The 24737-nt window shown below is 43.8% G+C and overlaps 1 protein-coding gene across 2 annotated transcripts in view; it reads left to right on the forward strand.

Annotated features, from left to right (window-relative positions):
* TEAD1 (TEA domain transcription factor 1) overlaps positions 1–24737 on the forward strand; it is a 280154-nt gene that overhangs the window by 98099 nt on the left and 157318 nt on the right. For both annotated transcript variants that reach the window (XM_055142566.1, XM_055142567.1), the window contains exon 2: positions 660–915. In XM_055142566.1, coding sequence (XP_054998541.1) covers positions 759–915 — 157 coding nt within the window. In that variant the 5' untranslated portion in view covers positions 660–758. The remainder of the gene's footprint in view (positions 1–659; positions 916–24737) is intronic.

A 24737-nucleotide genomic window follows, 5' to 3' on the forward strand; every position in this document is an offset into this window, starting at 1 on the left:
GTTATGGTCAGGGAGCTGAGCGTGGCAAGTGGCCTAGTTGTATAAAGAAAAAGCCACACAGAGAAAAGCTGTGTAACAGCAGACATAGGTCAGCTGGCTTCGCCATTGTAGTAGAATGGGTATTCATGGTGACAAAACAGTCTCCCTGCTTCCTTTCCACCCCCCCCCCCCCCACCACCACCACCTTGCATCTTTGTAATCAGTGTGACAACCACTGAGATGTTTGACATTTAAAATTATGTCAGTTGCCACAGTGAGGCAGACATCTTTTGTTTTACTTTATTTTCTTTTAAACAACCTGTTCTGCTATGGAGATGTGATGATCATCGAGCAGAAGGGCTCCTGGGAGATAGTAGGCACTTAGTAAATGTTTTTGCATGATTCATGAAGAACTTGCAACTCAGAGTGAGTTATGTTCTCAGATGAAAATTTCCCCTGGTTCTGTGAAGATCATCCAGCTTCCACCCGCCATTGGCTCTGTGAGTGCCTAACACGATACATAGAGAACAACAGCCACTTGGATCTCAAGACCTGTGCTTTCGGCTCAGAGTCACTCTCCGAGCGAGCCAAAGGCGGCTGAAGAATCTGCAGGAGAACTAGCAAGGGCAGCCTGTTGGTGGTTACCTTGTCCTTATCAGACTCTTTCATTTCTCTCTTAGGTTTATTTTCTTGAAAAGGCTCCAGGCTTCGGCTTGGAAAATCCAACCGCCAAAATTGAGCCCAGCAGCTGGAGCGGCAGCGAGAGTCCTGCCGAAAACATGGAAAGGATGAGTGACTCTGCTGATAAGCCCATTGACAACGATGCTGAAGGGGTGTGGAGCCCCGACATTGAGCAGAGCTTTCAAGAAGCATTGGCTATCTACCCACCATGTGGGAGGAGGAAAATCATCTTATCAGACGAAGGCAAGATGTATGGTAAGTAGTGCGGAATGCTCCTTTAAAATGCCCTCACCTGCTTTTGTTGTCATGTCCTGATTGTCACTTCTCTTCTCCGAAAACCATTCATTGTCTTGGGTTGAATGCTCTTTGCATAATTTAAGTTGAGCATCCAGGTGGAGGATCATGGAGAATAACCCCCCAGATCACTTTCTGGGGGTTTCTTCTTATACAGGCTCAGCAGCAGTCTGTCAGGAGCCTTCAAGGTGCAAGAAGGAACACAGAGTTCCTGAGACATACACAAACAATAGTGTGGGCATTTGCTCTTCAGAATGTACACGGCGCTCTGGAGTGCACTTGGCTCCACTGCCACTTTCCCGGAAGAGTGGGGCTTGGTATTCCTCAAAACAATGTCTCTTGTTTTGCCCAGAAAGAACTAGCAATTTAGATGTTTATGTGTGAGATATCTTCCTTTTTTTAAGAACCAGAACTTCTATTTATTAAAAACAAAACAAAACAAAACAAAAACACAACTCATACTGGCTAGATAAAACATACACATGAATTGATCAGACCTTTAAACCAACCACCTGTTTGCTGCTTTGTTGTCGGTTTGTAGCTGGATGGCCAGACAGGGCATTAACACTCATCACCCCCAGTGACTGCTCTCACTGGTCCCTTTAAGGTGACATCTAACAGTATGCTCTGAAAAGAACTCCAAGAGTGCCCAGTTTGGTCAAGACCGGGTAACCAGAGGGCATGGGTGCCAGAGGCAGCAGCATATATCCATCCACAAGTGGGGGGCTTGCTTGGTGGGTTTGCGTATTCCCTACTCCTGTAAATGCTTCCAGCTGCAGACTGTAGTTTTTGGCTGCTTACCTTTTGGGAAGCAGATGGCAGGTGGCTTGCTTGTACATTCTGCTCCTCTAATTGCGCACATTGAGTTGACAGAGTTTGCATTGTAGCCGAGTCTAAAAGAGATGCAAACAAATAACCTAAACTCAACAAGAACCGGCTCAGCAACCTACCTGAGGTTGTTAACTTATCAGGGGAGTGATTTATTTCTAAATCATTTGAAAGCTTTTCCATAATAGGGTGTTGTACCTTTAATCTCTGCCTTCTCTCTCAGGAGCCCTAGGAGGCTGCGACTCTGGCTAGCACACACAGTTACGGAGAAAGCAGATGGCGGTGCAGCTGCCGCCAGCTGTGCCCCCCACTTGCCCGCCCCCTCTGAAACTCAGATGATGTAATGGAAACAAGGAAAATTTTGCTTTCTGTAGCACTGTAGTCCTTCAGCCTGGCTATGTCACACACGGGAAAGGGAGAGAGGAACCCCATGGTTTCAGCTTTTGTGTGTGTGGTGCTCTCCTGTGACCCTCTGCGGCCAGAGAAGCTTCTTCAGATTTAGTGAAATGACTTGTCAACTGCTGTGGGCAGAAAGTTTCAGCATCTTTGGTTGTCTCAGTGTGACTGTTTTCTGCCTTCCCTCTGCCTGGCTCGTTGTTTTGGGGGTCTTTTATTTTACCTAGAAAATGCAGGGTCTCTCCATTTTTAAGCCAGGGAAAAACACTTTAATCTTTGAGCCTTCTTTGAAGCTGGCTGTAGTAGGAGTAGTGAGGGTAACTTTGGGATGCTGTACCTTTGTACAACTTGAGTTTGTTTATCTAGAAGTTCTTTTAATTTAAAACATTGCCCTGGTCTTGCACACCCTGATCTGGAGTACTGAGACCTCTCGTTTCTTAAATGAAATTCCCAGGAAAGACATCAGTTATCCTTTCAGGAATGAAGTTTTGGGACAGAGAGCTCCTCTTACTAAGAGAATGAGCAAAAGAGCAAAAGTACTTTTCAGAATATAGTTTTGGGGCCAGAGAGATAGTATAGAGCTATAGGGCATTTGCCTTGCATGTGGCCAACCTGAGTTCTATTCCCAGCACCCCATATGGACCCCTGAGACCCACTAGGCATGATCCCTGACCACAGGGCTAGGAGTAAGCCCTAAGCTCCACTGGGTATGGCCCCCAAACAAACAAAAATACAGTTTGGGATTTTATTTTTCAAGTAGAAGCCATGATAGATTGAAACCATTTCCCTTCTGTACGTTTATCACAAAAATAATTGTGTGTGTGTGTGTGTTAAAATAATCGTGTAAACTCTCTCGTTAGTTACTGGGTCTCGTAGGCAGCTGACTAAGGAAAGGAATGATGAGAGGCTTTGAGGTTTCCTGCCGACTGTGAATGTGGGCAGTCTCACTTGGTCTGCCAAGAGGCAGTTTTCAGCAGTATTTAAACAGGAAAAAGAGGGCGAAGTAGTTGTTACTCACAGGTTCTTTGAATTTTTCTATTTTTCATGATGTTGTATGTTGGTGACTTCCGCCTTTGTAAGGCTGATCAGCCCCTTCATAAATGGGGCACTGCTTATGGTTGCAGATCTTTACTATACAGGGAGTCTGATTGTGATTGCTTTTTGGATGTACGTGTTCTCCTGCCACTTCTAAGCCAGTATCATATATACCAGCTAGGTGGGAATAAGCTGGAGCGGCCACCCTGAGCATGCATTTTTCAGGATTACAAATGCAGGGCTTGGTGTCCGGGTTGGGGGGCAGATTGTGCGTTTGCTACAGTGGCCCTGAAGCAGCCCCTATCTGGAGGCTGCCACCAGGAGGACAAGACAGTTCTCTCAGTTCCCTCTCTTCTGGAGGAGCTGTGCTTCAGCTGTCCTGTTGGAAATCAGCAGGACTGGAGGAGAGGGAGACTGGATTCTTTGAGAAGGAACTTCCCCAGCTCTGCAGGAGCTGTCTGTGACCTGCCTGTGACTTGGAGGATGAGGGAATGCCGATTTGGAGGTCTCCACAGTGAGGTCCCAGCCGTGTGGAAGTTCAGTCCTGGGAGCAGGGAAGGAATAGGCTTCCTGTTCTCAGCTGCTGACCTGTTCTCCACTTTACTATCTGTAAATCGGGGCCCCAACTAAACCGGGAGTGGAGGTTTCCTAAGGTTCTCAGCATACTTTTTCTGGAAGGGTTTTGAAAATAATAATAATAATAAATTGAAAGCATTTTGGACTCCGTGGAGTAAAATCAAAGTAATTTAATGCCTTTTAGTGAAATGCTGAGTGTTTTTAACTGGGAGGGGTTATTCCCTTATTTCTGAGTGTTTGTAGAGTGCACTGTGATGTCACTAATCTGGAGCCATTGGAGAAGCAAGGTCAAGTACAGTGCTGATTTATTTTGGTAATGAAATTTCATTCGTGGTTGGCAGTAGGGCAAATGTAGTCTTATAGAGGGGGAAGATGAAAAGTGCTTTTTATGATGAGGTTTGGGCCATTAGAAGAGATGAATTAATCCTTGCTGCTACCTGGATCTGTGGGGAAGCTGAGACATTATGAGGTTGGTCTCCTTGTGGGCAGATTACTTCTGCCTTGGCCACGCCATGTGCAGGCAGTTGTTCAGAGGGATAATTAGAAGAGCAATGAGACATCTTTGACTTTGCACTTGAGAGCTCGAAAACTCTTACTTTCTCTCTGCTTTTTTCTTTACTTCTTTTCACATGACTGTGTCTCTTTTTCTTGTAGGTTATTGGGAGGGTATAGCAGGAGAAAAGGAGGGGAGTGAAATTCTGGAGGAGCAAAATTGTCTGGAATTGAATTTCACAGGAGCAAGCTCTAGTTTAAAAGAAGACACAAGAGTAAACTACGGAGTCTCTGGGTGTGTTTCTGTCCTGACTGAGAACCCCCACCTGGTGGTGTGCTCGGATATCTTCCCCAATCAAATCTGATCAGGCATGGGAGTTAACCCTTATTGATTTGTTTGCTCTGGAGGCAGACTAATGTAGCACTTAAAATTTCAGACTTTGGAATTTATGTGAATCCTGCCCCTGCTATATCTTGAGATAAGACTTTGTGCAAGTTGCTTCTCTTTTCTGTGCCTTCATTTTTTTCCCCACTGCAGAAGGGATTTTAGCAGGTCCAACTTCGCGAGGTTGTTGCAAGAATTAAATAGGCCAGTTGTAGTGGTGGGTCCCCTGCCACATTTGAACAGTGTCTGGCATACAGGGAAAGCTGCATAGCTGCCTTGCTGTTGAAAACAAAGAAATTCTTCTCAGCCCGGAGTTGGATTAGCGACTTTGCACAGTTTCCATCTTGTGGTTGCAAGATGACGAAGTCTTTGTGGACTAGGAAGCCGAGGCCTGGAGGGTTTTTGAAATAGCTTGTCCATGACCCAGTATAAATGCTGTTGCTGGAAGGTTATAAACCCAGGTCTGTCTGACTCTCACATCTGGTCTCTTTCCTTTGTGTTTTTTTCATTGCTTGTTAATTCAACAAATGAGCTTTGAGGTTGCCAGTGTGTGGAGTTATCACTGGGGATACAGCCATCGTCCACACCCACAGGGTCCCGGCCCTCACTGCGCAGTCACAAGTTCATTAGCAGGAAGCACTGACCGGAGGGCAGGGCCGTGTGCCAGGGCTTTCTGGGAAGTCTGAGGGCCCTTTGAAGATGGTCACCTTATTCTTAGCCTTTGGAAGCCTGTTCTTGGTCACGCATGTCCAGGGCATTGAGCCCAAAGCTGGCAGGAAGAAGGTGTCTCAGATAACGTACCAAGAAGGATGCTAGATCACAAGGCTGGCGTTGATGGTGGCCAGAAAGAGGTCTGGAAGATTCTGGTGTCCTGGGATTTTACAGGCAGCCTGGGCAGAACATCACAGGGCAGAGGCTTTCTCTGTTTATGAGCAGTGACTTTCAGAGTCTGCTTGAGGGAGGGCCCTTTCATGCTTCGATGCCAGGCTCCTCACTGGCCCTGGAGAACCGCACGTGAGCGCCTGAGAAGGTGAGGAGGAAAGCATCCCTCACCCAGCCCTCCATTTACTTATTTGTACCCTGCTAAACCAGGGAAGCAGGGGGCTACAGAATCATGTGTTTGCTTACCTCACAGATGGGCAGGATAAGGGAAACGGATGCTTTAGTTGTTGTAGAGTGATGGTACAACAGAGAAAGACATCAGAATGAGGTTCAACACAGATGCTCCCGGGTCCACTCGGCAGCGTGGACAAAGCAACTGAATTTTGTGCTTCTTTGCCCCTCTAGATCTGGAGAATGGGCTTAGGGTCAGCCATTTGTAAGAGGGTGGAGACTTTCACAGTTTGTCTTTGTGGACCGAAGGTGGGGCCTGTGTCTCTGAACTGCCCAGATGCCCCAATGCAGAGCTGGCTGTGGAATCTGACCTGAAACTTGTCTTCCCTTTTTTTTTTTTTTCCTTCTTCAACACGAGGCAGCATCTTCTACTTCCTCTCTCTATCTGACCCTCAGTCCAAGGTATTATTTTAAGTGACCTGGCTAAGAAATGTGAAGCACAAAGAACAGTGTCCTAAACATAGGCTAGAATCAAAGATGTTGCCTGATTGGTGTCCAGGAGAAAAATGTGAGAGCAGGGAAAAGTCACATTCAGCCAAAGAAACAGATTTAATCCAGCAGGCCTCACCCTGACAACGTGTTAGTGGTGAATACATGCAGACAAGGCAAGGTGGGGGGGGGGGAGCTTCAGAGCCCTGTGGAGGGACTGTCTAGAAAGAGGGAGAAACAAAGGGGATTGGATAATTAATGGTTGAGATAAAAGGATGTATATACAGACAGGCCAAGTAGTAGAGTAAGGGTTAATTCTGGATTCTTTAGAACAAATGAGTAATAGGGGGGTTTGGAAATAGTTTGGCTCCTGTGTGAATACCAAAGCCAGCATCATCAACGCTTTGATGGGGAAGTTTGTGGGGGGCATGCAAAGGTTTTTGCGCAAGGTGTGAGCACTTGTGCAAGCTGGTAAAAGAATAGCCAATTAGGATGGCTCTAGAATTGGTCAGAGGGAGAAAAAGGAAAGAAATGTTAAATGATTGCCACATTATGTTTTCCAGTCTCTTTGCTATGGCAATGAATGAGCCCTGAGATTCAGAAATCATTCATTGGGAGCCAGCACTGTGGCCGCGGCTGCGAGTGGAGAGAACGGATATAAAATAAAGTACCTCACCTATTGAACTGCTGCTTTTGCTTGGCGCTTTCTCTTTGCTTCAAAATGTATTAGTTTAGCTCCTCATAACAACATGCTGATGCAGATATCAGAATTATCCCCATTTTACAGCAGAGGAAGCTGAAGCCCACTGAGATGGAGACCCCTGCTGAGGGTGATGCAGCAAATCAGCGGTACAGCTGACGTTTGAAATCCTGGTAGTCACTATGACTAACTGTGATATTAACACAGATGAAGAATATTCTGTACTAGACAGATGCACTGGGGATCATTTACAACTACATGTTTAGATTTGAGAATGTGAGAACTTGGAAAGTCATATACAGCCAAAGAAACAAATTTAATCTGCAATAACTTTGCTTCAGAAAGGATCACTTAATGCTTTGACTGTTTTGGGGGCCACACCCAGCAGTGCTCAGGGGTTACTCCCTTTTTTTTTGGATCACACCCAGCAATGCTCAGTGGTTACTCCTGGCTCTGCACTCAGGAATTACTCCTGAAAGTGCTTGGGGGACATATGGGATGCCGGGGATTGAACCCGGGTCAGCTGTGTGCAGGGCAAATGCCCTACCACTGTTTTATTGCTCCAGCCCAGAGGTTACTCCTGACTGTACTCAGGGATCACTCCTGATGGTGCTCAAGGAATTGAACGTGTTCACCACCAGGAATCATACCTAGGTTGGCTGTGTATAAGGCACTGGACTAAAAACTCCAGTCTTTATCATTTTGTGCTTTTCTTTTTTTGCTTTTTGGGTCACACCCGGCAATGCATAGGGGTTACTCCTGGCTTATGCATTCAGAAATTACCTCTGGTCGTGCTTGGGGACCATATGGGATGTTGGGAACTGAACCCTGGTCAGCCACGTGCAAGGCAAATGCCCTACTTGCTGTGCTGTCGCTCCAGCCCACTTTTAATTTTTTTTAAACTTTGAATTATAAACTATTTTGTAAATATATAGACATTTGTGGACCTTCTCTGCCCTCTTGGAATGCACGTTTGTGTTCTGTTGCAGGATTGTTGGATATACCTTCCAGTGGCTTCTAGAGTCAAGGTCAAGACTTTCTCCTCTGCATAAGATGGTCCAAGGAGCAGAGTGATAAAGGCAGAGTCCAAAAGGAACCATTCTCTGGTGCTCTTTCAGTTGCAGTTGCCTCTCGGGCTGCCTTGAATGCCGTGCCCTGCTGTTTGGTGCTCCTGCCGAGGGCAGAAAGAAGCAGTTCTTCAGCCCATGTTTTATCTGGCCGTCCCCAAGGTGACGAGACCAGTACGATGGCTATTGAGTTGTCCATGGTGGGAGGATGAGGTCTAGGTGAAGGTCCTGGTAGTTCTGGCAGAGACATTTCAGAGATTAAACTAGCAGGACTGGCTGGCCTGATGTGATTTGTGAAAGAGGAGTAGGAGTCGAGATGATTTCAGGTTTCCGCTTCTGGCGCTGGGGAGCCGATGGAAGGAACTATTAAATAACATGGGGAGTGGAGACAGGAGAAGCAGGTTTGGAGAGCAGAGAGGAATGAGGAGTTTGCTCATGTGCTTGAGGGACTGGTTCGCCGTTTGGATGAAGACGACCTGTGGAAACCCCTACCTTGAGCTCAGGCAAGCTGGTGGCACAAAGGCCGGCGGGAGCGTTCCATCTGATTGTGGGCAGTCACAACCTGTGAAGCTCTCCTCAGTTCATGGTTTCTCAGGAGAGAACTAGCCAGGCCTGAATATACTTCAAAAATCTTTTCCCCTCCTCCCCTTTTGTTGTTGCTGTGATGACTGTGGCTCACACACTTGGTTGCACTGGTCACACTAAGTTGAGGTGCTCAAGACACATACTTTGTTACGGTACCCAGGAATCCCAGCAGGAGTGCGGGGCAGCCTCACTCTGACCAAGCAGTTCCCGGTCACTGATCCTCATCTCTGGGCCCAGGCGAGGATTTTAAATGGAGTGTCTGAGCAGTAGGAGAGTTAAGCAGATGCCTTTTGAAGAAAGAGGGGAACACACCCGTGGTTCCCAAGCATGGCCACCATTAGCAGAAGCCCTCAAGAAGCTGAAAAAAAGGCTGAGCAAAAACCAAATCCAACCGAACCAAGTGATGACTGTGAACACTGCAGCCCAGTGTGTGAGTTATCAAAGAATCTCGGAGAATATGGCCTTGGGAAAAAAATTTTTTTAAAGCCCCCTGGGTAGTTTGGGTAACCAGCCAGATTTGAGAACCATAGTGCTTAACTACAGCCTGGATCCAAGGGGACCAGTCTCCCTGTTGAGAATTTGCTAAAGAAACAAATGAATAGAAAATGAAGCTAACATTTGCAGTAGTCTTTACAAGCTTTGGGTGCAGGAATAAACTGCATTAGTTTATGCTGCTTCTGTGCTGAGAAGGTACATTAGCACGAGCCTAGGGGAAGCTGGACAGTTGCTTTCTTTTATAATTGAAAACTTTATCAACATCAGTATAGAGGCACATACAGTTGAGAACTAATACAGAGATTGTTTGTACTCTTTGCCCATTTTTTTGCATGGGAAAAAATTTTTGGAAAACTAGTGTCACTTCACAATGAGGATATTGATGTCAATACAATTCATTGATTTTATGGATTCATTTTTTTTCTCCATTTTTACTTATAATCTTAGAGTGTGTGAGGGTGTGTATTGAGTTGTGTACAGTGTGATCACCTGCATAGGTTTGTGTTTCTACTGCCATTGTGATGCTGAGAGCCTCAAAATATCACAGATGCCTGGTGTTGCCCTCCCACTGCCCTCTTTACCATTTCCACCCATCTTATCCCTAATTCCAGGCACTCATTAGTTGATCTATTTCTGAAAGCTTGCCATTTCAGATGTTATAGTAGAGTCATTGTATGCAACCTTTTGGGATTGATGAGTTTTCTACATAGGAGAATCAACCAAGTTGTATGTACCCACAGTTCCTTTGTCGTGTTGAGTGCAAGTCATCTGTGATGTGTAGATGTACCGTCCTGTGCTTTAACATGCACCTACCTATTCCAGAATGTGAGGACTAATTCCAGTTTCTGGCCATTATAAATAAAACTGTGGTGAACATTTATGTGTGATTTACACATGAGCATGGTTTTTACATCTGTGAGATAAATTTCCAGGAAAGTTATTGCTGGGTCATATGGTATGGGTCATTAGGTTTTTTAAAAATTTATTTTATCTGACCAGTGTTTTTCCAGAACAGCTGTGCTATTTGACATTCTCACCTGCAATCTAGGTTCCCTGTATGCTCCATGTATTTGTTGCTGTCACTATTTTTTATTTTTGTCATCTTTAGGTGTGTGGTGATAGCTCATGTGGTTTTAATTTGCATTTCCCTAATGAATAATGATGTTGAACATCTTTTCATGTGCTTATTTGCCATCTGTATATTCTCTTCTGTGAAATGTCTTTTCATGTCTTTTTTCGTACTGGATTATTTATGTTTTTTACTGTTGAATTTGGGGAGTATTTTAGTCAAGGTATGTGTCCTTTGATGAATATTTGGTTCAAATATATATTTTCCTTCTTTGTAGTTTATCTTTTCATTGTCATCGGGGAAACCACATACTAAAAGTTTGTTTTTTATGAGCTACAGTATATTCCGTTTTCCTTTTATACAGTCCATTGTTGCTGTTCTGGGGTTACACCCTGTGGTGCTCAGGGGTTATTTCTAGCTCTGGACTCAGGAATTACTCCTGACGGTGCGTGGGGGGCCTTATGGGATGCCAGAGATGAAACCCAGGTCAGCTGAATGCAAGACAAGTGCATTACCTCCTGTACTATCTTTCCTCTATACATTGTACTTTGATATCAAAGTTTAAGCATTCATCGCTGTGCTCTGAATCTAGAAGATTTTCATCTGTGTTTTATCGACAAGGCTTATAGTTTCATGTTTTACATTTTAGTTTATGGTCCTTTTTGAATTTTTGTATCAGAGTCTATAAATTTGGGGGACTCCTAATAGCATGGTTGTTTAATCTTTTGCATTCTGTCTTCGGGGACCTGAGATTACTCCAAGAGAGTCTCAGTCAGGTAATTAATGTGGGCCTGATGGTTCATTGACTGGGCTCTCATGGAGATGGGGTAACCAGGATTAACCTGAGTAATGTTTCAGGGAACATACATTTTTGAATATTGAACTCGGGGCATTGTGCATGCTATACATATGCTCCATTCTCATGTGCTATCTCCCTGGTTCATGGTATCTTTTCATTCCCCCCACCTACAACCTTTTGAGAGTAGTCAAAACCTGACACCTCAGTTCCAAGGTGCTGGTGAGCGCCAGGCTGTACGTGAAGAAAAGAGGGGGGACACTGTGAAGTTGGGGAAGTAATAAGTCACATGTGTGCTTCTCAGCTGAGCTAAGAGAAGTTTCAGGATAGGAGGCTGTGGTCATGCCTGGGAGAGGCAGCATCTAGATTAGAAGTGGGAAGATTTCAAATGATGAGTTTCAAGGTGTGGCCACAAAGGTGGTGAACTGATAGGAGTGTAGGCGATGGCCCCTGGAGACCAGGAAGTCAAACATTGGGAGGCTCATCAGCCTTGGGTTGATTCATCACTTCATTGTGAAAGTCGTAGTAAGGTGTGAGTTTGTAAATAAATGTAACCACATATTGGAGGTTAATTCCTTTGAAGAGGACATGACTATCTTGAAGAGAATGGAAAGAGTGATGTAAGGAGGTGAATGGTGTGGGCCTAGTTAAAAGAAGGTGATATAACATTATATAAAAACACTAACATTCTCTCTTTTGCCTGTATTATTTGCCTGCCCACAACCATAATATTTTTGCTGTAAGTCACTGGACCAGCCATTTCAGCTCTTTTGTACCTTGTTACCACTCACTGTCAAATGGGACAGATAGGTCAACAAATTTCTCCTTAAATTTGGTCAACTGCATTTTCTCTCAAACAGCAGTGTTTGAGAGAAAATGCAGTTAAGTTTAAGAAAGTGCTTAGAAGTAAATTTGTAAAAACTACCTTTCATCCTTTCGTGAGGTGCAGCCCATCCAGGCCTGTTGGAAAAGGTCAGAAAGAACAGTTTGAGGTTGTCCCTTAGGATTGGGTAAGATAGAGGTGTTGAGAGTAAAGGATTGAACTGAACCTTTCATTTCAAGGATTCTGCAGAAATTGCACTAGAGAGGGGAATTCCAAGGCAAACTTTTCTGGATCTGAGTCACAGATGATGGAGGGAATCAGAGGACCCTGTTGCTCAACAGAGCCCAGGCTGCCCTGTAGCTGTGGCTTGCCAAGGGGGAGTGCATGGATGCTCCTGTTCTTAGCAGCCCCGTGTTCTGACATTGTCCTTTTGTTCCCCTGCCGACGGCTTCTAGAGCTTGGGCCTCTTGCTCCTCTGTAGTTATGGACTTCATTTTACTCAAGAGCATTTCCAATTTCCCATTACTGTGGCCAGAGCTTGTTGTACAGTGATTGTGCAGTGGTTAGAGCCTTGGTGACTACGGCAGCCCTGGTTTGAATCCACATTCTAATTTCTTATTACTGTCACATTTTTTTTTAATCTCACTCTATTGACAGATCAAGTATTTAAAGGGGCCATTTTGCAAGTTATTGTTACAACAATTGTGTGTATCTCTTTAAGATAAATACTATCATAGAGAACTTTAACTTAGCAAGTTAAAATACAAAGTATTGTGTGACTAGGACCATAAAAGAATCTGAAGGAATTGATAAAGTGAATTGTTGACACAGAGCGGTGAGATTATAAGAGAGTTACCCCTTTTCTATCATGCTTCTCTATTCTTGAAGGGTTTTTGTTGTTGTTGTTGTTGTTGCTGTTGTTGATTTTGGTTTTGGTTTTTGGTTCACAACTGGAAGTGTTTAGGGCTTATTCCTGGCTCTGTGTTCAGGGGTCACTCCTGGTAGTTCTCAGGGAGCCAGATGTAGTACTGGAGATTTGAACCAGGATCTTTGGGGTGCAAGGCTAGTGTCTTACTCACGGACTATCTGGTTCCTGGAGTTGCCTTTTTTGTTTTTCTAAACTATTGTGAATGCATGTTGCTTTTAGAATTAGAGAAATAAAATATAATCATTAGATTTCCCTTCCCTCTCTGATTCTAAGTAAGAAAGACTCAATATATAAAAAAAAAAAAATGTCGAAAACACCAAGAATTGGAAGACCCCCCCCAGATTGACCTGGTTCACTGGGGTGTGCTACTCACTGGGACTGGTGCAGTGTCCAGTGGGCCGGAGAGTGGACGTAGGGGAGGTTGCTGGTGCCAGTGAACTCCCTTGTCAGTGTGTAGGTGGCCAGGGCACTAGTCTTAGGGGACAGGTGGTCAGAGAGTGGTGGTGCTGGAGCCAGGAAGCAGGACGGGGTGTTCTTATTATAGGTTTTAGGACATGGGTTCAGGAGTTCAACAGGTGCCCTAGCCAGCCGGCTCTGCCAGTCAGCTGTCCAGACTAACAGTGGCATTATTCTGGCATTGGTGTCTAATGGTGAAAGGGCGATGGGAGGAAGAGGAAAAAGTTCAAATCTATTTTTCCCATATCTACAGGCTTATGGTGAAGTGCCACCCCAGACTGAGCAGGAATGAACATATCCCCTCTCTGCTGAGCCATTGTTCATCCTTTTAACCTTGTTACTGCTCTTGTACCCATGGCTTGGAACCATGTCCATAGGTTTTGTTTTTGTCTGAGGAGCATGTGGTTCTATTGTAATAGATTCCTGGTAAGTAATGTTGTACATGCATTTGCCTTTGAGTCGAAGTAGGTGGCTCTTAATTGTATGAAGTTTTTTGAAGATTACATATGAGGCTATAAATTTTTACTCAGTTTTATTATTTGATTTAATCCCAGACATGTTTAATTTGCTTGGTATTTACCTACCGTTTATTATTCTGTCTTCCCAGCATTCCTTTTCTCAAATACTTCAATTCTGTGTAAATAAAGGCATCAAAATGTTATTGAAATCCCACGTGAATGGTATTTCTCTAAAGCCTTTTTCATGTGTCAGTACCCTCCCTTTTCACACCCATCTTTAACCTTTTTACCCATTTAGGATTTGGTGTGTGTCACTCCACTGAATGGTGTGACAGTGGAACTTCTTGACTTCAAGTTCATTAAAACCTTTTTTTTTTTTTTAAATAGCTTTGCACCTTTTTAAATAGCCAGTGAAATTGATCATTAGCTAAAAATTTCCATAGACATTGTTCCTTTGCAAAAATCAAAAGAAAATTTTGGTTGCCTTAAGGAGCATACTGTGGAGAATATATAAATGATCACCCCCAAGCTTTGAAGCATCGGGGCAATATTTACCATGTTAATAAGCCTAGTCCCCCACCCCCAAACACACACACACACACACACACACACATCCTGCCCCCCTCCCCCAGATTTAAGCTCTCAGTAACTATCTCTGCCTGCCCCTTTCCCAAGTCTGCCTCTCTTCTCTGTGACTTGCTTGCTATTGTGTTGAGACCAGGCTTGGGCAACTGTCTCTTAGATGGATGGTTCTATTACAAACACAGTAGCTTCCGTGACAGCTCAGAGGAGATTGTTGTTTATGACTGCTTTTATTGAGAGAGGTTTGGTGCACGTTAATGTCCTGATAAAGACATTTGTACCTATAAAGTAGCCACAGCCTTAAACATATTTGATTGTGAGTAAGGTATTAGGGCTGATGACATGCCAGATGTGAGGTATCGGATTGCATGTTTATTCAACTGTTATTGCAATCTCTGTACTCGGATGTGCCTTTGTATTTGCTGTCTCACAGCAACACACAGAATGCACTGGTGATATGATCCCGATTATGGAAGATGCTATTTGGGTTACTTGGAACGTAAACCATGTATATTAGGAAGCATTCTCTCAGTCCCCATGTGTCCTGAGACCGCAACCATAAACAGTTGTTAGGTACAGGGAACTACCACGTGGGATGACCACATGCATGGGGACAGAGGCCTTTGAGAAGGACAGATCTTAGTAAGACCTGGTCTGACCAGGGCAGGCATTGTGACAGAGATTCACAGTAATACGAAGGAAAGGACTTTTTTATTCAGTGCTTGCAGTGTGCCAGGTATAAAACTAAACACCATCAGCTCATGTAAGGCTTGCTTCAAATCTTAGAAATGGCTAGTGTTGTTATTCCCAGATTATCAACTTAAAATGCCAAGTCCAGACAGGCTGAGCACGTTACCAACGGGCACACAGCTGATAACTGCCGGAGCAGGTCACACTCATTGAGGGCCTGGCACATTATCATTGCTTTCTGCTTCTTTTAAGCTGTGACAGTTCTAGAACCTGGGCTCCTCTCGGCTCGGTGTTCGTACATTACTCCTAGACTGGAAGGGTTTTGGTTCCGAGTAATCAGTCAGAAAGAGAAAATGGACTTTCCTTATATCTGAGACTCTTACATCCTCTATTCTGCCTGGTAAACCCTGATTGGTCCTTTAGAACACTGTTATTCTTTTTCTTTCTTTCTTTTTTTTTTAAAAGGACCCTTATCTAAACCTGCTTTAATCTTTGTCTTTTGTATTTCCACAGAATATTGTTTGTCAAATGCTTTTCAGAATAATCTAAAAAAAAATGTAGGGGACTGTATTTAGCAGTGCAGAGGTGCCTTGGGCCACTCCTGGTGGTGGTGGTAAGTGCGGTCAGGCACACATTGCCTGGGATTGAACTCAGGGCTTTGCACAAGTGTTCCACCACTTGAGCTATTCTCTGGGACCTTAAAATTACTTTCAGTGTGAGCTGGAGAGAGAATACAGTAGGTCAGGGGCTTTCCTTGCATGTAGCCAACCTAGGTTTGATCCCCCGGACCACATAGGGTCCCTTGCGCCCCTCCAGGAGTGATTCCTATGTGCAGAGCCAGGACTAAGCCCTGCTGCGTGTGGCCCAGAAACAAACAAACAAAAAAGAGCAAAATCAAATCTCTTTTCATCTTTTTGTCTCTATCCTCATCCCTCAAGTGCAGGTGGTTTGACTCTTTCTTCACATCTTTAACCCTTAGCATAGTGCCTGAAACTCTTTTAGACACTCAAAACATGTTGAATTAGTAAAAATTTTTGGTTAGAATAGTTCCCATCTTTTATCTCTAGAAGCGGTTCTTTCCCAGGACCTTATCGTTGTTACCACATCTATTGCATTCAAATGAAATAATAAGGGCGGACAATTAGAATTTCATAGGTAAGAAACAGACCAAAGAGGCAGCTCAACGGACTGGAGCTGGTGCCTTGCATGCTGGAGGTCCACGTTCTCTCCCTGGCATCTCCTGGTCCCTTAAACACCACCAGGACTGATCTCCAGGCACCAATCTGGAATAACCCCTGACTACTATGAGGTGTGGCCTCCAAGCCAAAGGGAATGAAAGAAAGGAACGGGGGCTCCAGCACAGGAAGTTTTTCCTTGGAATATCTTATCTTGAGGACCGTCCTGGCGAAGCAGGAGTTGGAGTGGGCCCTGCACGCCACACTCCCGTGCCTCCACCCTTTCACGATAGCCGCGCTGACCTGTGCCTGAGAGGCTGCGAGCAAGAGCATTTTATTTACAATTTTACAGTTCACCTCGCAGCGATACTGCCCGAATGGGACACTCAGGGCCTATAAAGGATTGCTGGGCGCCATTTGGTTATTGTGGTGAGTAAACCTACCCTCTGACTGGATTTTTATAGCAGTAGTAAAACATATCTCTAAAAGCCAGTAGAGGGGCCAGCAAGATAGTACAGCAGGTAAGGCACTTGCTCTGCCTGCTTCTGAGCTGGGTTTGATCACCTGCCATGCCATATGGTCCCTTGAGCTGCTCCATGACTGACCCCTGAGCACAGAACCAAGAGTAAGCCCTGAGCACCACCCAGTATGGCCCAATCCTTATCCCTGCCCCCCAACAAATAAAAGCCCATCTCTAACAAGAATTTTTCCCCCCCTAGTGCATACATGGCACAATACATTTGTTAGCTTCAGTAAATGATGTCTCTATGTACATACTATGCTTTTTTTCCCCTCCCTACAGGCTGGCTTGATTTTTTTTTGGGGGGGGGTCACACCCGAAGATGCACAGTGATCACTCCTGGCTCTGCACTCAGGAATTAACCCTGACGGTGCTCAGGGGACCATATGGGATGCTGGGAATTGAACCTGGGTCAGCCGCACGCAGGCAAACGCTCTACCCACTGTGCTATTACTCCAGCCTCTGATTTTAGTCTTAATAGTCTGAACACTGCTTTCCACCCATGATTACTCTAAGCTGACATTGTTGATCCTGAACAATTCCCTTACGTGGCACAAGGAACCAAACATCCACCCAGTCTAGGGCCCAGAAGAATTGTAGCTTGGGGCGGATTACCAAACCTTTGTGATGACCAGATAAGCCTGGTCAGAATCACAGAATCTGGTTCGTAATGATTTAACCTCCCCTTATCAATGCAGTGACCAGTGTATGAGGGGTCTTGTTTGTTGGTCTATCAGAATCAGGAATGCCTGAGTTTAAATCCCAGCTCTGACTCTTCCCTGGATATAAACATGGGTGCTATTTCCTCACCTAATAAATATGACTACTGTTAGTACCTGTCTTATGTTTCATGTGAATATAAGTAAGATTATGCATTAAAGTCTTTCGCCTTCCCAAGTCATCTTTTGAGAGCTTTTGTTTCTCAGTAACAACATAAAAACAAGACAAAAACATCAGAATAAAAGGAATCTACAAACAAAAACTTATTAGATAGATGCAGAAATCTTTAACATAATACCAACAACTGAATATTGCAAAATATTTAAAGGATTTACACATCATGACCAAGTAAGAAGTACCCATGAAATTTTCGGTTATTTTAAGATCTAAAATTATATGATATAGTATACCAACAATAAAATGAAAAACAAGTCACATTATCATTTTAATAGATGTAGAAAAAGCATTTGATGAAATCCAACAGCTCCTCAGAAAGCAAATATGCAACAAATTAGTAATAGAAGACAGTTTCCTTATCAGATAAAAATTTTATTATAAAACCATAGCTAACAACATACTTAGCAGTAAAAAGACTTTTCCCCTTAAGATTAGGAGCAGGATAAGGATTTTTGCTTTTATTACTCCATTTTCATCATTTTACTGGAAGTTCTAGCCAGAAAAAAATTAGTGAAGAAAATGAAACAAAAAGCGCCTTTATTAAAAAGGAATAAATACGACTATTTGATCTTGTACAGAGGAGCCAAAAGAAAAAATAAACTATATTAGGATGCCATAAAGGTTAAAGAAACATTAGATAAATTTACACAAAACAATTATTTTTATATTTTAACATGTACAATAGGAAAAATAAAAGTAAAAGAATAATTTCATTTACAATAGAAAGAAAAAGGGGCGGTAGAATTAGGAAATAAGAATAAATATAAGAATTTTACTCCAGTTCTTATAAAATATTGTTAAAATAAAATTTCAAATGCCAAAATAATTTGAAAGGTATTCTTATATTTAGATTTTGGATGTTTTAATATTGATAAGATAGCAGTCATCTTTAACAGCTGACTTCTTTATAGATATTGACAGTCTTATCATAAAATTCATATGGAAATTTAGTGGTTCCAGGATAACCAAACAGTTTTGGAAAATAAGAGCAAAGTTGGAGGACTCATGCTTCTTTATTATAATACACTACGAAGCTATAAAGTCTGAATCAAGTTAGACATATACATTATACATTAATGGAATAAATCAGAAGTTGAAAAATATACCTTCACACTTGAGGATCAATTGATTTTATCCTCTTCTACTTTTTATTGATTATTAGTTTATAATGCTGCAGAATTCCAGAGGGTAGGGATGAATTGAGTTTCAGCATTTGTATTGGGGAAATTTGAAGTAGGGAGCAATTGTTTTCTGACAAATGGTGCTTGAACTATTGAATATCCACATGTGGAGTATGAAGTTAGATACCTTCCTCACATCCCACACAATAATTAACTAAAAGTAGATCATGGACATAATGAGAGAGCTAAGTCTATAAAACTCTAGAAAAAAACATAAGAATGAAGTTTTCTGACCTTGGGCTAATACAAAGCTTTTTGCATACACTCTCAACATGTATGTGATAAAAGTGAAAACAGATACATCAGTACTTCTTAAGAGTGACCATCTCTCATTCTCTAAGGATTTTCATCAAGAATTTAAGATAGCCTAAGAGTAGAAAATAATGTTTAAATTCTCATTTGGGTAAAGGACTTATATCTAGAATGTATAAAAGACTCTTTAACTCTAATATCTACACATAATCAAATTGAAAATTGGCAAAGTATCTGAACAAATTTTATATTTATTTACAACAAATATATAAGTGTCAGGGCTGTAGTGGCAGTACAGTGGGTAGAGCTTTTGCCTTGTATATGTTGACCCAGGTTTGATCCCCAGCACCCATATGGTTTCCTGGAGTAATTCTTGAGCATAGAGCCGGAAATAACCCCTAAGCATGTGACCCATAAACAAACAAAAACCAAAATTATACAAGTGGCCAATAAGCACATGCAAAGATCAACATCACTAGGCATCATTGAAGTAAAAATTAAAATCACAGTCATGTAGCACTTTATAGTTACTAAAAAAGCTGAAGTTAAAAAGAATCCCAGTGGTAACTATTGTGACAGACATGGAGCAAAAAGATCTCTCACTCATTCGTGGTGGAGTATCAGCTGACACCAGTCCGGAAAACAGTATAGCACTTCTTCAGCATTCAATTCAGAGTCATCATAAGACCCAGCCATTCTACTTATAGTATAAAACTAAAGGGAAAATAGACGTGCTCATAAAAACTTGTATAGCAATGCTAGCATTAGTATTTGTATGATAGCCAACTAGTGGTAAGATATGTCTGTCCGCTTACGACTCTGTTAATAAATGTGGTACATCCAAACAGTGAATTATTAGCAATAGAAAGGAATGGAATCCTGATGCATATTATTGAACAACTCTTCACATATATGTGAAGTATTGTAGGTATGAATATGTATTATGGGATACTGTTATGTGACATATGCAAAATACATTCCCTGTATAAAATAGGAAGTAGGATAGTGGTTCCCCAAAAATGAATGATTGCAGAGAGATTGGGGGTAACTGTTAAGGGATGTGAAGTTTCTTTGTGAAATAATTAATATGTTCCAAATATTATAATGGGGATACTTACAGAATTCTTTGAATATGCCAAAAATCATTTAATTGTATATTTCATTTTATTTGTTTAGCTTTTTGGGTTTTTTGGACCTCACCTGCCACTTTTCAGAGCCTATTCCCAGCTCTGTCCTTGTGCCTCCGTGTCCTCTGCATGTGGTGCTTAGGTGATCCTGCTGTCAGGGATCAGTCAAACATGGGCTTCCTGCTTGCAGGGCATGTGCCCAGTCACTGAACTAGCTCTCAAGCCCCTGCATTGTATACTCGATATATATGGATGCATTGTATGTTCTATAAATTATCTCAATAAAGCTGCTCCATGTATGTATGTCCTTATGTATGTATGCCTTTATACCTGCTGCATTGAAAGCAGTCTTAGCTGTATCATTGTTGTGTAAAACCTTTTCCTTTTATTTTAACCATAGTTAGATGGAAGGATTAGCAGTTCATTGCCTTAATCACTTGGCCCCTAGCGGCTAGGGTGTTTGCCTTGCACACGGCCGACCTGGGTTCGATTCCTCTGCCCGCTCTCTGAGAGCCCAGCAAGCTACCGAGAGTATCTCATCCCCACAGCAGAGCCTGGCAAGCTACCCGTGGCGTATTCAATATGCCAAAAACAGTAACAAGTCTCACAGTGGAGACATTACTGGTGCCCGCTTGAGCAAATTGATGAGCAACAGGATGACAGTGACAGTGAAGCTGGAAGGAAAGAGAATGATGAGAAAGTAGGTGCTCATGCCAGTCAATTCAGATATCAGAAGAATAAGAAGGTGGATGAATCTTTGTCAGGTTGAAGCTTAGAGCCAAATGATGATTTATGAAAACTGATGTAAAGATTAGGAAACGCTGTGGTAAAAAAAAATGCCTGGCATTCAGTAGGCTCCCTAAGCCTGAAGTTAACCACTCTTTTTTGTTTGGTTTTGTTGGGGGGTGGGGGGGTGCCACATCTGGCAGTGCTCAGGGATAATCCTGGCTCTGCTCTCAGGGATCATTCTTAGTAGTGCCAGGGATCAAACCTAGTTGGCCTCGTACAAGGGAAATGCCTTACCTGCTGTTCTATCTCTCCAGTCCCCAAGTTACTCTTTCAATGTGGCTGGAGGTGTATCTCCATGACCGAGCACTTACTTTGTATGCCCTGGGTTTGCTTTCAAACAGTCCTTTTCACCTCCCCCCATTGCCCCCCCCAAAAAAAAAGTGGTTAAATTTGGGTCTTAGAATTCAAAGGATTGAAATATCACTATACCAGATGTTTGTCACCAAACAATCATTATTAGGGTGATAAAGGCCTGGAGTTTTGTGTCCAGGGGTTATCAAACCAGATGTGTCTGTTTTCTTTTTAAATCACAGAAAGTATAACAAAGACCAGGGTTTTCATTCTGTTGTCATTTTTTTTTTGAAGTTCCATTCCATTTTATTTCATAAAATCTCTAGAAAAAAAAAGAAATTATTGCTTGTAACAGGATTTCACTTTTATGTTAATAACAAATATAACTGTATCAAAAATAGTCCTGAACTTCATGTAATTATCAAAGATTCAGCTGTTTTGTTGTCATTTTTCTTTTTTTCTCGGCAAGATCTTGAGGGAAACTCATCTGTTCCTGGTCAATCTAAGGCAAATAGCTTTGCTCTTTGCAGCACGCCTTTGGCTTGTGCATACGGCCTCGCCTTCAGAAGAGATGGCTGGAGCCCAGCCCTCACACTCTGGAAGGCAGTCCTTGCAGAAGCTTCCTGTCAGCATGGAAGGTGCCCCTTGCTGGTTACCACTCATTCCTTAGAACTTGGAAAGCTTGTGTCAAGGAGGCGCTTGTGTCAAGGAGGCAGGGAGATTCTCTGCTCAGATGCATTTATTATGCAGACATGAATATGTCTCACAGTATTTCCCCCAAGAATCTACCATGGGAGAGATTTTCTTCTTTCATTGCAGGAGAGAAACAAGTCAAGTGCTTTCCAGATGTTTGGGCCACACACTAGCACCCCAGGGTCACATGGTACTGAGTAATGGACTGGAATTCAAAACCAACCAGATCTATCTGGCTGCTGCGGCAGTGTGTTCTTAAGTTTAACCCTAGGCTGAATTGCCTCTCAGATGGGCAAAGCACAGGAGAAAGTTGGTTGAAAGTTCTTGGGGTAATAGTAAAGGCGTTGGGAGAGCCAGAGCATGGGGTGCTGAAGAGGGTGGACAGAGTAAGCGGGCTTAGGCGCTAAGGACTGTGGAGGGAGCGACCGTGGTGTAAGATGTCATGCAGTTGCGTTTGAACATAACGATCATCTTCCTGGGTGTAGGGAGCACATTCCTGGAAGGGAGTGAGTACTATTGTTTTTGAGCTAGTCAGCTAGTGTTTGAGGAGAGTTGTTTTGGAAGACAAATGACCCATAAGAAAGTTGAGGTCACTGCTGCCCCTGTGACAGGAGGAGGAGGGTTTATACTAGGCAGGGGATTGAGGGAGTGACTGGGAATGAAGGGGATGGGGAAATTTTGCAGACACAGCCGCTGTCCGAAGGCTCATCTGGCAAGGGAAGCGATGGAGACGATTCAGCTCTAGAGAAGCGTGCCTTTAGATAGTCTAAGAGGGTGTTCGATAGGGAAGGGCAGATGGTGTATAATTGGAGTCACAGGTTTGAGTTGATGGAGTTTGGGGGTGGCTTCCTGGACAGGAGGTGTTGGGGGAGCAAGCAGGCTTTTTGGAATTTCTGCATTCTGGATTGAGAACAGTTTGGAAGACGGTATCTCAGGGATGGAAGTTGAGACCTTGAAAGTGACTGTGCTTGTTTAGGAGACACAGAAAAAGCAAAGAGGAGGAAGGCTCAGAGGGGCCCCACCTGAAGCATGCACAGTCTTTATCTCAACACCAGTCTATACACACTTTGTGTGTAACATGAAACCTTACAAATACTAAAGTAGAATTCCAAATTCTTGTGCTAAGGACAGAACTTTTTACTGTGCTAAGGACATAAACCTTAAATTTTGTCTCTTGGTAGTGTGTGGGTAGAAATATGGGTGCTTCACAAGGCTTAACTTTTAACAACATGTTAGGAGATCTCTTATAGTAGAGCTTAATGGCCCCTGGGTGAAATACAACATTCTTCACCCTCTTTGCACTAAGGATACTTTTTGTAGCATTTTCAGCAGTTTTTCATAACAAACAATACAAAATACATTTACCCGGCAATGCACAGGGGTTACTCCTGGCTCATGCACTCAGGAATCATTTCTGGCAGTGCTCGGGGGACCCTATGGGATGCTGGGAATCGAATCCAGGTTGGCCGCGTGCAAGGTAAATGCCCTATCCGCTGTGCTATCGCTCCAGCCCCCAAATACCTTATTTCAATTCTGCTTTGGGGCAGGGATTGGGGATCGGGATGGAAACATCCAAAATAGGATGGTGGGAAGGTGTAATGGTGGTGGGATTGGTGTTCGAATATTAAATGTAATCAGTTTTGTGATTTTTGTGAACTACTTTATAAAATAAAATATAAAAAATTAATCAGGACAATCTGAAAAATAAAAAGCCGTGTGGGTGCTTTCTTTGAAAGTTAATGGGATGCTGAATGTCTCGGCCTGTTTCCACTCTGTGACTCCCTAGGGCGAGTTAATGGGCCAGACCCCATCCAGTGTGACTCCTTCCCTCCTTGTGCCCAGTCTGCTCCAGGCTCCCAGTCCCATTTCCTTCCTCCTGGGCGCCGGCTGGGTGGCAGAGCTCCGTTCCGTAGTTTCCCTTGTAAGGCATCGCCTGTGTGCCTTGCGCTGCTGACTGAGAAACACTGACTTGCAGTGTGCCACGGAGAGAAGGGACAGGCTGCCCAGAGCCCCTGGCATGTATCTTTGTCTGGTGAGCAGAGGATCATCCCCCTTTAAAATCTGCTTGAACTTGTTCTCCGGGGGCCCCGCCTGCCTGCGGGTGGAAGACTGTGGAGAAAACCCAGAGACAGGAGGTGCGAGCTGTCAGAGAAGCAGGGCCTGCCGGCTCCTCACATCAAAGACGGGCTTGTCAGTCATTTGACACCCTAATGTGGGGATGTTTCTGCACCAGGCTGGGCCTCCTGCTGGCCTGGGCCTGGGAACTGGGGGACGGACGTGTGGGCCTGCATGTGCTCCCGTGGCCCAGGCTGGTGGGGGTGGGACGAGGGCTGGGAGGAGAACAAGCACCTCTCCCAGCTGCTGTCCTGAATTGAAGACAGAGCTGGAGCCACCGGCCGCCACTCTCCTCGCTTTTTGATGGAGGGAGTCACTGCCAGGGGTGCCCTTTCCCCAGTTCCAGTTCTGGGGGCGAGCTGGCCCGGCCTGCTCACAGCTGCTCCTCCATGGCTGTTCCTCGCGTCTCAAACATCCCGGGGTTCAGGCTGCAGAGATCATTCCCAATTTGGCTGATGCCTAGAGTGAGCATATAAATGAGTGTCGGTCACAGAGAATAAAATGGGGCAGTGTCCCTCAGAAACATCCCTCCTAGGCAGACCAGGGCCTAAGAGAGGCTTCCTGGCTAGACTTTTGCCTAGAGGCAATGCTCGGGAGTTACTCCTGGCTCTGTACTCAGGAGTTATTCCTCACATGCTTGGGGGACTATATAGGACGCCAGGGATCATGCGCAGGTCCAGTGCATGCAAGACAAGCGTCCTACTCACTGTTCTATTGCTTCAGCCCCTGGGCGTCTTGCTTCCTGCTCCGTTCTTTCTCTCTCACCTCAGAGGATCCGCTCTGGATCCTGAGGCCCACGTGACTTAGCCAGGGTCTTACAGAGCCAGGGTCCTTAGAGAT

This window comes from Sorex araneus, chromosome 6, assembly GCF_027595985.1.
Source record: "Sorex araneus isolate mSorAra2 chromosome 6, mSorAra2.pri, whole genome shotgun sequence".
NCBI lineage: Eukaryota > Metazoa > Chordata > Mammalia > Eulipotyphla > Soricidae > Sorex > Sorex araneus.